General features: G+C 47.4%; 1 protein-coding gene across 2 annotated transcripts in view; it reads left to right on the plus strand.

Annotated features, from left to right (window-relative positions):
• Positions 1–283: 283 nt before the first annotated feature.
• SLC2A3 (solute carrier family 2 member 3) overlaps positions 284–14,154 on the plus strand; it is a 63,054-nt gene continuing 49,183 nt past the window's right edge. The window contains exons 1-2 of one of the 2 annotated variants that reach the window (XM_084766795.1): positions 284–607; positions 4,195–4,272. In XM_084766795.1, the coding sequence (XP_084622921.1) occupies positions 4,252–4,272 (21 nt within the window). In that variant the 5' untranslated portion in view covers positions 284–607; positions 4,195–4,251. The remainder of the gene's footprint in view (positions 608–4,194; positions 4,273–14,154) is intronic. The other variant, XM_084766796.1, reaches the window with a different exon arrangement.

Below are 14,154 nucleotides of genomic sequence, written 5' to 3' on the forward strand. Positions count from 1 at the left end.
CCACCCCACCCCGCACACCAACAAGGCAGCAGACCTTTATGACACCAAGCGCCAAACCCACCCAATCCTTTCGGAACACTTGGGCTGTGCTGCTTCCACGAAGACCGCTCTGCGCCTCCCCGGGGGCGTAGAGGCGCGAGGCGGGGGAGGGGGGGGGCGGGGGGCTGGTATCTCTTAAAGCAGCAATGGCAATTGCTGCGCGGAGGATGGTTGGGCCCAGGACGGTTACCCCATGAAAGCTCGGGACGCAGGCACGTTCAGGGACCCCAGAGTGCAGCTGGTCCGTTGGTGGCCAGGTGGGGAGCAGGGTGCGGGCGACCCGCCGGCCCAGAGGGGAGCCTTGCCTTCCCCAGTAAGTGGAGCGTGCAGGGCAGACGCATCAAGCAGCGGGCGCCGGGCACGTTTTCCTCCGTCAACGGACCCTTCCGAACGGAAGCCGGCTGGCGACGGCGCGGGGCTAACGGCTGCGACGGTGGCGGTGGCGGTGGCGGTGGCGGCGGTGCTGTCACTCTGGCGCGGCGCCCGGGACAGAGCCGGGCCGCGAAGCGGGCGGTTGGGCGGAGTTCGGCGCCGGGCCGCAGCGGGGATGGTGGGTGAGAGGCTAGAGGTAGGTGGAGGGTGGAGGGTGTTCCGGTTCTCCCCGATGTTCACTGAGCACCTAACTGCGTCCGTCCGTCAGGCGACGCTCAGCCAAGCGCATAGCCAAACGCCCCGCCCTCCTGGACCTCACATCCTACACAGATGGTTAGACAATATGAATCATAGTGGGGATGGAAACTACAGCTTTGGTCATGCCAAGAAGAAGCTTCACCGCTGAGCTACATCCCCAGCCTTGTTAGTTTTTGAGGCGGGGGCTCTCTATGGCCTTGAACTCCCCTTTGTATCCCAGGCTGGCCTGGAACTTTTTAGATCCTCTTGCATCAGCCTCCAGGGTACCCACAATTACAGGCCCGAGCCATCGGGCCTATAAATCTCCTCCAGGGGATTATAATCCTGTCGAGGAATCAGGACAGGATTGTGTGTTAAGCCAAGTGCTGAGTTTATTGATTTATTCATCAAGTGACTTATTCCCTAATAAGTGGTCAAGAAAGATGAAAGGCCAACTGCCTTAGGCAAAATAGTATTAGTTTTCCCCAGTTTAGTACCTAGGCAGGGCCGGGTGCGGTGGCGCACGCCTTTAATCCCAGCACTCAGGAGGCAGAGGCAGGCAGATTGATGTGAGTTCGAGGCCAGCCTGGTCTACAAAGCGAGTCCAGGACAGCCAAGGCTACACAGAGAAACGTGTCTCGAAAAACAAAACACACACACACACACACACACACACAGGCCAGAAGCAGAAGAGTTATTCCGCCGGGCGTGGTGGCACATGCCTTAATCCCAGCACTCAGGAGGCATGAGGCAAGCAGATTGATGTGAGTTCGAGGCCAGCCTGGTCTACAAAGCAAGTCCAGGAAAGCCAAGGCTACACAGAGAAACCCTGTCTCTGAGGGAAAAAAGAGTTACTCTGAGTTAATCATTTTAACATTTTTCTTTTTTCGAAGTACTGTGACTTGAACACATACTAAGCCAGTGTTCCTCTGCTCAGCTATAGCTCTACCTCCAGGGCTTTTCTGCTTTTTTTCCTTTTCTTTCTTTCCTTCTTCCTTCCTTCCTTCCTTTTTCTTTTAATATTGAGACAAAAATCTCACTACATTGCACAGGCTGGCCTTAACCTGCCTTACCTTTTAAATTTTCTTTCTTTTTTTAAAAAAAAAAAGATTATTTATTTATTATGTATACAAAGCTCTGCTTGCATGCACACCTGCAGGCCAGAAAAGGGCATCAGTTCACATTATAGATGGTTCTGAGTCACCCTGTGGTTGCTGGGAATTGAACTCAGGACTTCTAGAGGAGCAATCAGTGTGTTTAACCACTGAACCATCTCTTCAGGCCACCTTTAAATTTTCATTTTTCACATCTCGAGTGTTATTTACTCTCTCTGTCTCTGCCTCTGCCCCCCCCCATGTGTGTGTGTGTGTGTGTGTGTCTGTGTGTGTGTGTCTGTGTGTGTGTCTGTGTGCGTGCATGCGTGAATATCCATGTCACTTGTAAGACTTAGTTTCTTCTTTCTACTATTGGGTTCCAGGGATTGAATTCAGGTTGTCAGACTTGGCTGCGAGCACCCTTACCCACTGAACTATCTTCATGGTCCCAGCATGTCACTTTTAAAGAAAGGTATATTTATCTGAGTTAAAAGAACAGGGCTGGGGCTGGAGAGATGGTTCAGCGGTTAAGAGCACTGGCTGCTCTTCTAGAGGTCCTGAGTTCAATTCCCAGCAACCACATGCTGGCTCACAACCATCTATAATGTCATCTGATGCCCTCTTCTTGCAGACTGGTGTGTACATAGCAGAGAACTGTGTAAATAACAAATATTTAAAAGAAAAATTAAAAGAGCAGGATTAGGTTTGGTTTGGTTTTGCTTTTCCAAAATGAAAGTGACACAGACGATAAGAGGTAGTTTTCAGAGGAAAGAGATGAGCGGGACATGAGGAAGGCATAAGAAGATAAGAAAGGGCAAAAAGATGTGTGTCACCGAGTGCGGTGACATATGCCTTCGGTCCCAGCACTCAGGAGGCTGAAGGCAGACTGACTGCATAACTCGTCATACACACCTCCCAAGCAAAGGAAGGAAGAGGGGGAGGAACGGAGAGGGCAACACAGTCAAAGGGACAGTGTTCCCTAAGTTCACAACCAAACTATTATTTTCACTTACCACCCCTCAGCTGACCTTCGGAGCCAGCCACTCAGGGCGGGAGGAGAAGGAAGGTGGAGGAAACAGATTTGGTTGTGTTGACAGCTGGCTAAACAGTCATGATTTCTGACTGTTTCCGACTCAGATGGTCTGAGTGAAAGTGAAGGTAAAAGGCAGATGATGTTTCCAATATTTTTGTTGTCACTGTTTTCGAGTCAGAGTCTCACTGTGTAGTCCTAGCCATCCTGAAACTCTCTGTGTAGACCAGGCTAACCCCGAATTCACAGAGGTCTACCTTCCCAGTGGTGGGATTAAAGGACTGAGAGACTGGCTATTTCAAATATTTTAAATCTGTTGTCATTGCTCATAGTTTTATTTGCAATGGTTGGAAACTGGAAGCAACTCAAATGCTCATCAACAAAAAAAGTGAATGGACAAACAACACATATTACATCCATGTGGTAGAGTATTATAGAAGTGTTCCATTCCATGATGTAGAGACATCTACACAAGAGAAGAGGCTATTGAAGCAGTGTCTTTTTTTTTTTTTTTTTTAAGACAGGTTTCTCTGTGTAGCCTTGGCTGTCCTGGACTCACTTTGTAGACCTCAAACTCACAGGGATCTACCTGCTCTGCCTCCCAGAATGCTGGAATCACAGGGATGCTCGACCGTGCCTGCCTTCAATATAACTTTTAAGAGAAAGAAGACACACCTGAGAGCGTGAGCGTGGGCTTCTCAGGGGAGAAGCTGCCAACCACAGACTGTTGATTGTATCACACACAGCCAAAGCTCTAAGCATTCCAGGAGCTGCAGATGTAGGTCTACAACTACTGTAACACTTACATGACTAAAGAAGCTGAGTTAAATCACTGAATTTATGAGGGTTGGAAAGATGACTCAGCAGTTAAGAGCATCTCCTGCTTTTGCAGAGGACCTGGGCTCAGTTCCCAGCACCGCGTAGTGGCTCACAGCCCATCCATGACTCCAGTTCCAGGAGATCTGACACTTTCTTGTGACCTCCATGGGCACCGTCATGCATACAGTAAACATATATACACGCAAGCAAGACATTATATACACAAAAAGTAACACAAATCTTTAAAAACAAAACAGAATTTGTGTCAGCAAAATCACTTAACTCACTTCCTGCCCATTTTGCAGATGGGGAAACTGCTAGTTGGTGACACAGTAATGGCTCCAAATCTAGAGGTTTTTACGATATTCAACTTCTTTTTCTTTCCTCCACCCAGGACCCTTCACTTGTTAGCCCTCCCCCATCTCCAACCATTGAACAAGGATCCCAGAATCGAGTTAATCTAAGAACCCATGACAATGTTTGACCCTCATCTCCGCCTATCATGGTGCCCGCTGGTCCAGGTGCTGGCTGGCTCGCAGGCTCTTCTCTCAGGGAAGCTAATTAAATAGGAAGAATAACTAACGAACCAATTACACTTCACAGGAAGCTGTGCCTTGAAGAGAATTTTGAAGAAGAGTCCAGGCTTACTACGTTAGAGAGATGGAGAGGGAGAAACAAAATGTGAGTATCCAAAATTCATGTTCAGCTTAGTGTCAAGATGGCGTGTTAGGGTGATAATCTCGGGGCTTTCCATCTCTCTGAGTTTCCCTTGTCTTGCTAATAATGTAAGATGCAAGTGGTGACAGGAGAGACCATTACTACCACAGCCAATAGACTCAACATGTTCCCACATTTTTCTTCTTTTTGAGGCTGCAGGGGTCAAGGTCTCTCTATGTAGCTGTGGCTAGCCTGTAACTTCCCAGTGTAGACCAGATTGGCCTCAAATGCGCAAAGACTGACCTGCCTCTGCCTCCCGAGTACTGGAATTAAAGGCATGTGCCACCACACCCAGCTCAGTGTTTTTACTTTTTAAAAGTATATTTGTGCGTGTGCGCGCGCACGCATGCGAGCTCACATATGTACCATGGTGCCCGTGTGGAGGTCGGAGAACTGCTCGGAGTCTCCTCTCTCCTTCTACCGATTGGGTTTTGGGGATCGAACCTGGATCATCTGGCACAGCAGCAGTTGCCTTTACCTTCTGAGCCACCGTGCTGGCCCACTTCGTACTTTCAGTATGTGTTTCTCAAAGTTACAAGAAGGATAAAACACAGGAGTGCAGCGCTGTGACTGTAACTGTCACCCTCATTAAAGGTTGCCCCTGTGGTCTTGAGTTAATCTTGAACAGAACCATCGTGCAGGAGATGTGAAAAGCAGTGCAGAACCTTATGAGCGTGCTCGAGACCCAGGCTTCCAGAACCATGCCTGCTGTGGAACTCAAGCTTGCTGCTTGCAAGGCACTGTGATAAAATAAGTGGGGCTCAGGCTTTGGAGGCACTCTGATGGCCACAGTCAGGAAGGAAGCACTGGCCATATCTGGAAGGAGCTTTGCAGGAAGCTGCTCTCTGAGAATTTGCTGGCGTGTATGTATGTTTGTTTTGAGACAGGGTCTCTCTACATAACCCTGGCTGTCCTGGAACTCACGCCACTGTAGACCAGGCTGGCCTCAAACTCACAGAGATCCACCTGCCTTTGCCTCCTCGGTGCTGAGATTGAAGGTGTGTGCCACCACGCTGGGTACTCTTCTGGCACCTTGCTTTGGCTCACATCCAAGAGCCTCAGTGTTTTCCTGAACATTTTAAAGGTCATCCTTAGGGGGAAAGTCGGCTCCTTTAGCATGCTTTTCAAACTAAGATGAGGAAATCAGTCACCCATCACTTTTGTGTCATTATTAGCATACACTACTTGTTTGTTTTGGGGTTTTTTGTTTGTTTGTTTATGTATATCCATGTGGAGGTTCGAGATGCCCTGGAATTGGAGTTACAGACAGTTGTGAGCCACCATGTGGTTGTTGGGAATTGAACCCAGGACCTCTGGAAGAGCAGCCAGTGCTCTTAACCTCTGAGCCATCTCTCCAGCCCCTGTTTGTTTGTCTTTTGAGACTGGTTTTCTCTGTGTAGCCTTGGCTGGCCTGGACTCGCTTTGTAGAACATTCTGGCCTCGAACTCACAGCAATCCGCCTGCTTCTGTCTCCCAAGTGCTGGGATTAAAGGCGTGCACTGCCACCACCCGGCAGCATATACTACTTGTAGAGAGAGAGAGAGAAAAAAAAAGAATTTGCTATGTTTCCATATGTGTATATACTGTTCTTAAATAATTCCCTAATATTTATCCCCTTAATCCTTTGCCTTCCTCTGTCCCTCCAAGTCTCCCTTTTATTTTCATATCTTTTTAAAATATGGGATACTTCACAGATTCGCATGTTGTCCTTGCTTAGAGACTAACCTCAGTCAAATTACTATATAAACTACAGAAGTAAGATAAGTGATCCTTTTTTTTTCCCTACCATGTTTTTTGTTTGTTTGTTTGCTTTGTTTTTTGTTTTTTCAAGACAGAATTTTCCTGTATAGTTTTGACTGTCCTGGACTCGTTTTGTAGACTAGGCTGGCCTCGAACTCACATCAGTCCTCCTGCCTCTGGCTCCCGAGTGCTGGGATTGCGCTACCACGCCCGGCTCCTACCACGCCCGGCTCCTACCACACCTTTGTTGAATACATTGTATGACTTTTCTTAGGAAGCTGTGAACAAATATCTATTCGCCCCAGACAGGGTACCAATGACAAACCAAAGAATTGCTTTCACTCAGACCTAGCTTGGTGAGCAGGGAGTTTATTGAAGTAACTTAACGAGAGTATGAATAGGGAGTGACTTATCCGCCCATGAGTGACTCAAAGGCAGTAGCTGCGTGCGTCATCAAAAGAAGCGCACCAGCTCGGGTGAGAACTCGAGGAAGATGCGTCATTGGATTTCCCTGTACAATTTGCTGGCAGCTCTCCTCCCCCTAACTACCCTCCCGCTCCCCGCCCCACCCCCACCCTGACAGCAACTGCTTGGCCGACCTCAGTCAGGGAGGCTTCCTTGACCTCCCGCTGGCGAGCTTTGAGCGCCCTCTCTCCTCTCAGAGAAGAATGCCTCCAACTGGAAGCAACCGCTGTACTGCCGCTCCCAGGTGAATTTACACTATAACCAGTGTTTCCCTACGAGCAGACGGTGCCCATTTACAGGCTTTGAGAGGTAAAAGCAGTGTAAGTCTATTCAAAGGGACTGAGAAGCCACGGGCAGGAGGAAAAATCAATGCCCGGAATTTATGGCACAAGCAGTAGGTCATCAATTCCCCTGGCGAGAGAAACCAGGTTCCGTCGCGCCACTAAGGTTCAGAAGAGCTGGCAGGACACGTGGTGGTGATTAAGTCTGGGTTCCACAGCAAGCCAGGCGTGGTGCGAGAGGGAAGAGTGTTTTATGGACTAGTCAGGCAGTAGCAAGCGGCAATAGATGTTCAGTGACCGTTAGCATGTTCTACCAGGGCAGATAGGCCAGGAGGCAGTGCCAGGCATTTAGTATGAAATCCTTACCCGCCCCACCCCACCCCCACCGCCAAGATAGGGTTTCTCTGTGTAGCCTTGCTGTCCTTGACTCTCTTTGTAGACCAGGCTGGCCCCGAACTCACAGCGATCAGCCTGCCTCTGCCTCCCTGAGTGCTGAGATTAGAGATCCCTTTTTTAAAAAACGGGTTTCTTTTCTTCACCAACCAAAAGCATGGCTGCTCTGTACTCTGCCCACCCCACCTCCCCTCTGCAGATCCTGGCTGTGCCTCACCCTCGCCCTGTTTGAAACAAGGAGTTACTCTGTTTTCCGTTCCAAGAATTTTAGACTACCATGGGGGTACAAAGCAAGTGCAAAGCTAGCCTATGCTTCCCAGTCTCAAAAAGAAGAAGAAATGAGATTAGCTACCCTGTTACGTGTATTTCTAGGCTTCCTGATTATGCCAACCTTATTGTATTAAGGTAACAAACATCACTGGTGTGTGTGTGTGTCTATGCCTCCATGCCCTCCTGTGGTGGGAGTTGAGGTTAAGTAAAGGTTAAAATGTGTGTTGGTGGTTCTTACTAGCAATTAAAAACAGCAGTTTTACTGCATTTATTTGCAACTGTTTATGGATGGGGGTGGGGGGGTGGGGGGGTGGCACATGTACCATGTGAACATTGGAGGTCAGAGGGTAATTTTCAGAAGTCAGTTCTCTTTTTTTTTTTTTTTTTTTTTTTTACCACCTGGGTCCCAGGGATTAAACCCAAGTCATCAGGCTTAATAATAAGGTGCCTTTACCAAATGGGCCGCCTCACTTGCCCTGGCTTTCCTTTTGACAAGGCGCTTTTGACCAAGCCCGATACTAGCTGAAAGTGTGTCCAGTAGCATAGTAGCATGAAGGGCAAAACCTCAAGCATTCAAGATGAATCAAGAGAGGCCGGGCATCAGGAGGCAAAGGCAGGTAGATCCCTGTGAGTTCGAGGCCAGCCGGGCCTACAAAGCAAGTCCAGGACAGCCAAGGCTAACACAGAAAGACCCTGTATCGAAAAACCAAAAATAAAAAAATAAAAAATAAAAGAGAAATGGGCAAAATGCATAGTGAGGAAAAGGACATGTAATCTACCCATTGGATCTTTAGCTCGGAAAGAAATTCTAATTTAGAAAAATTAAAAATACAAAGGTTCGGGGCTGCAGAGATGGCGCAGAAGTTAAGAGCACTGACTGCTCTTTCAGAGGTCCAGCAGCCACATGGTGGCTCACAACCATCCGCCATCTGTAATGTGATCTGATGCCCTCCTCTGGCCTGCAGGTGTACATGCAGACAGCACTGCATACATAATAATAAATAAATCTTTAAAAAAGAAGATAATGGTCTCAAGCCACCATGCCTTTACCATACTGTTTTATATCCAGGCATCTTTTCCTCTAATAAAACCACTGAGCAGATATTAAATAGCTTCTTTTCCCCCCTGGACTCTTCTTTCAAGGGCTCATTTATTCATCTACCTGTTTTCACATTGCTTGTTTTGTTTTGTTTCTTTTCATTCATTTATGTGACAGGCACTACTGATGCCAGGAACTACCTTCACACATTTACAATCCAGTGCAGGACATAAAAATATCTAAGAAGGAAAATTAGTCAAGATAACAGTATAGAAAATGGGATCGAGCCGGGCGGTGGTGGCACACGCCTTTAATCCCAGCACTCAGGAGGCAGAGGAGGGCAGATCGCTGTGAATTCGAGGCCAGCCTGGTCTACAAAGTGAGTCTAAGACAGCCAGTGCTATACAGAGAAATTCAAAAAACAAAAACAAAAACAAAGAAAGAGAAAGAAAATGGAATGGAAGGAGGGAGAGGAGTTTGTTCCTCTTGATACTGTGCTCTGGTTGGGGAAAGCCTCTTCAGGAAGAATTTGAGGGGGGGGGGGAAAGAAGGCCCAGGAGCTAGACATGAGGCGATCTAGAATTAATACATATAAAAGAAAGAGTGTGTCAAGGTCCTGTGATATAAATGCTTCTCGGACTCCAGCCCATGTCAGCATCCTCTAATGTATAGGCTCTGGGAGTGGCTACACTGTGCTCTGCCCAGTGGAATTCTGCAGCTGGGAATGCTACAGCCTCAGAAGCAGTCAGACTGTTGTGTAGTGAATGAGCAAGGCTACAGTGCACTGACGCCTTATTTATCAAAAAAGATGAGAAGTCAACCAGGCCAGCCAGGGCCACAAAGGAAGACATTTTTTCTTTTCTTTTTTGTTTTGTTTTTGATTGGTTAGTTTGTTGGTTTTTTGAGACAAGGTTTCTCTGTGTAGCCTTGGCTGCCCCGGACTCACTTTGTAGACCAGGCTGACCTCGAACTCACAGTGATCTGCCTGCCTCTGCCTCCCGAGTGCTGGGATTAAAGGCATGCGCCACCATGCCCGGCAGCTTTTTTTTTTTTAAAGACAAAGGAAACTAAAGGTTGTGCCCCAGGATAAGCACAACAGCATATAGGACACTTGTTGACAATCCCTGCAGCCCACATGTAGAGAAGAAAAGAACCAATTCCAAAAAGCTTTCCTCTGACTTCCGCATGTGTGGTGAGGCTCTTAAACACAGAACACAAACAAATGCTTAAAAAAACAGAAAGGTGGTTGCACCGCTCTGAGTATACTAAAAACCCCTGCACTATGCACTTTGTATGGTCTGTGAGCTGCATCTTTTTGTTTGTTTAGTTTTTTTTTTTAAGGTTTATTTATTTATTATGTATTCAGTGTTCTGCCTGCATGTACACCTGAACTCCAGAAGAGGGGACCAGATCACATTATAGATGGTTGTGAGCCATCATGTGGGTGCTGGGAATTGAACTCATGACCTTTGGAAGAGCAGTCAGTGCTCTTAACCACTGAGCCATCTCTCCAGCCCCCTTGTTTAGTTTTTCAAGGCAGGGTTTCTCTGTGGTATCTTGGCTGTCCTGGACTCGCTTTGTAGACCAGGTTGGCCTCAGACTCGGTGATCCAAGAAACCTTGGAGATTTAGCAGAGAGAAAAGAGTAGAAGACGTGGGCGTGTAGCTAATTAATGAGTTCTCTTGTTTAGCACGGATGAGGACCTGGGTCCAGTACCCAGGGAAAGGAAGGAATTAAGGTGCCGGACAGTGATGGCACAGGCCTTTAATCCCAGCACTTGGGAGGCAGAGGCAGGAGGGTCTCTTGTGAGTTCGAAGCGAGTCCAGGTCAGTCAAGGCTACACAGAGAAACCCTGTCTGGAAAAACAAGACAAAACAAACAAAAAGAAGAGTTCTGAAGAGTTTACAAAAGAAAGAGAAGAAAAATAAAAAAGAAAGAAAAGGAGAGAAAGGCTTGTAAAGATAATTACACGCAGAGAAAATGTTGGTAAGAAAGAGCTATCCTGTTCCGCCCACGACCAGGGCTTTGATGTATCCTCCTCCTCCAGGGCCTGTTGCTAGGATGCCAGCCAGTAGCATCCTAGGTATCGCAAAACCTATTTGACAGCCAGCCACTAGGTGGCGGTGTCGATCCCTGTAGCTTCAAGTTCTGCGCGCCTTTATGGTCTGGAATTCACCTAAGTGAGGTGCCTTGTGAATTGTTTTTAATTAGGCCTAGAAGACAAAACCCTAAGGGGGGAAGAATTCGTTTGAGACTATTTAGGGAATGGATAAAGGAAGGAGTGAAAGGAAAGGCTGGGGGTTGACGGGTGAGTGGGGCGGGGGATTGTGGGGGATGGTATGGCGTTTAGAATTAGAAGTCAGGCTGGCCTGACAATTGTGAGTTGAGTTGGAGGTTTAGAGGCAAGCAAAAACACCTGTGAAACCAGGGGTGGCGGGTCACTGAAAATTAGGGTTGGCCTAACTGGCTGCAACACAGATCTGATCAGAGCCTCTAAGAAGGACCTCAAAGCGCAGGCGCCACTGAATTCAGGCGCTGACGACCCAACCACTAAGCGAAGACCCCTTATAATGGTTCTGCCGCGCGGATGAGGGCCAACAAACTACTCAATGGGCGGTTCTGTCCTTCTGAGATTGTTAAACAGCCGAACTCACACCACACATGCTGGATTAGTCACTCCTTTGTCATGACAAAATATCTGAGAAAACAGCTTAAGCAAGGAGGAGGGGATTACTTCTCCCACAGTTCCAGGATTTCAGTCCATTATCACTGGGCACCATTGTTTGGAAGCCACGGTGTGATGAGGCAAACTGTTATGCAAGGAGCATAGGTGGAGAAGGGGCCTCTTCTCACGGTAGAGTGGTCCAGAGAGAGGACAGGGCCGGGGAATTGTATATCCCGCAAAAGAATGCCAGCAACTGGGCCCTGCCTTGAAATTTCCACACCCCGTGATCCATGTTACTATCAAGCTATGACTCCATCATCTGTGGGGTTCCCCACTAATCTGTGGTTTAGCTTTCAACCAAACCTTTTAACACATGAGCCTTTGCTGGTGCACTTCATATCCAAAGCGCACCAGACACTAAAATAATAAGCTGCTGTAATGCCGTATCTGTGTTTGAAAGGAGCGCAAGTGGGCTCGGTGGCACAGGGAGAGCCCAGCTGGAAAGCAAGAGACTTGCAGGTTGTGGTACAGGGTGGGGAGCGTGTCCTGGGTGTCACCAACAGAAAAAGTAGGAACAGGTGATCTTTGAGATGGTGAAACTTGTGCTTCCCTTTCTCTTAACTTTCTAGAAACCCGCCCCCCCTCCCCCCACATTTTAACATTGGCATCTGTTTCCTTTATGTTTTTCTTTCTTTGTTCGTTTGGTTGGTTGGTTGGTTTTTCAAGACTGGGTTTCTCTGTGTAGCCTTAGCTGTTCTAGACACACTTTGTAGTCCAGGCTGGCCTTGAACTCACAGCGATCCACCAGCCTCTGCCTCCCAAGTGCTAGGATTAAAGGAGTGCGCCACCACCGCCCAGCCTCCTTTATGTTTTATTTATGTGTATGGATGTTTTGACTGAATGTATGTCTCTGTACCACATGGATGCCTGTTGCCCCCAAGGCCAGAAGAGGGTGCAGTGCCTTCATTCAAAGTGTGCTTTTCTAGGTAGCAGGGTTTCTAGGACGACATTTTGTGCAAAGGAGCTTCTTGCTGAGGCTGAAAAAAAACTACACAAGGCTCCAGCCTCCACTACTCCACTAATTTCCAAAACTAAACCATCACACATAAAGTACTTATTAGTGATATTTTTGAGAATTCTCGATGTTTTGGGGTTTTTTTGTTTTTTGTTTCTGGAGACAGGGTTTCTCTGTATAATAGCCTTGACTGTCCTGGACTCACTTTGTAGACAAGACTAACCTCGAACTCACAGTGATCCACCTGCTTCTGCCTCCCGAGTGCAGGAATTAAAGGCATGAGCCACCACGCCCAGCAAATTCTGGAATTTTTGTTTCTTTAAAAAAAAACACAAACCAGGTGGTGGTGGCGGCGGACGCCTTTAATCCCAGCACTTGGGAGGCAGAGGCAGGCGGATCGCTGTGAGTTTGAGGCCAGCCTGGCCTACAAAACAAGTCCAGGACAGCCAAGGCTACACAGAAAAACCATGCCTCGGAAAAAAAAAAACCTCACAAAAATATAAGAATGAGTTATCATTTTGATCCTAGTTTGCGGATGTGGATTTACTCTGACAGTTACAGCAGCTGGCTATGATCTGATCTGTCTCATGCTCTAGCAGAAGTGTGGTTTTGCCAGCTGCAGATAATTTCTGCAATTGTGTGACATTTGGAATTCTGGGAACTTTTCAGAGAGTACATAAATGTGAGAGCCCCGAGGGTTGGGGTGGGTGATTGTTCATCAATAAGGAGCTTGGTTGCGGTTTGTTAGTAGCCCTGGCCAAAGACCAAACAAAAGGAAAGAAAATAGATTCAGGGATTTTCCTAATTCCTCTCTCTCTCTCTCTCTTCTATCCTTGTTAGCACTGAAACTGAGGGGGATAAAAGGTGGGAAAAGGATAACAAAGTAGCAAAGACCAGCTACAAAGGCCATCGTAGCCTTTTATGGTGATGGGTAGATAAAAACCTCGGAATAGAGAAGGTACGTTCCAGTTTACAGAGCTACAAACAAATACGAAGCTCTTGTTTCCTGGGCAAGCCTGGGAGTCCAATTAGACTCCTGCCTGGGAGAAGCCTGACTTTCCATTTTAGGCTCAAATACTAATGCTAATGTGCTTCTAGGCCAACCACCTTTTGTTTATTTACTTATTTACATTGCATGTACTATGTATTTGTGTGTGCAGGCCCAGGGCCCAAGTGGAGGACAGCTGTATGGAACCCCTTCTCTTCTAACTTTATGTGGGTCTGGGAATCAAGCCCAGGTCACCACGCCTCCACAGCTTTACCTCCTGACCCAGTTCACAACCCTGTAGTTTTTTGTTGTTGTTTGTTTGTTTGTTTGTTTTTGTTTATCGAGACTGGGTTTCTCTGTGTAGCCTTGGCTGTCCTGGACTCACTTTGTAGACCAGGCTGGCCTCGAACTCACAGCGATCTGCCTGCCTCTGCCTCCCGAGTGCTGGGATTAAAGGCATGTGCCACCATGCCTGGCTAATTCTGTTCATTTTTTAGGTAGGGTCTCTCTAAGTTGCCTGGACTAGCCTTGAACTCATTATGTAGCTCAGGTTAGCCTTAGACTTGAGGTTCTGCAGCCCTAATCTTCCAAGAGGCTAGGGTTGATTTGGGTTGGGTATTGCCACACCCAGCACTGATTTCTTGGCTTAGCTTTTCCTCTGAGATTCCCAGTGTTGCTGAGCCAACCATTGAGGGAGCAAAGAGAGCAGTCTTCAAGGAAGCAAATATAAATTGAAGTTGACATAAATATCTGCAAAAGAACATAGAGATGGATTGCCTAGAGTCTGGGATGTGGGTCAACGGAGTCCCCTGGAAGTGACGCAGTCTTCTTACTCGTCAACCATTGCTCCATTGAGTTCCTGAGCTGGCTTTGCAGAGAAGTGTCTTGTGGGAGGACGTCTGCTGGTAGAGGATATGCTAGTTCATGACCACAGACTTCCTGTACTTCGTGAGATTCAAAGCAATAACAACGTCGTACTTTATACTCTGC

The sequence above is a fragment of the Acomys minous genome (assembly GCF_964271855.1).
Source record: "Acomys minous genome assembly, chromosome: 17".
Lineage (NCBI taxonomy): Eukaryota > Metazoa > Chordata > Mammalia > Rodentia > Muridae > Acomys > Acomys minous.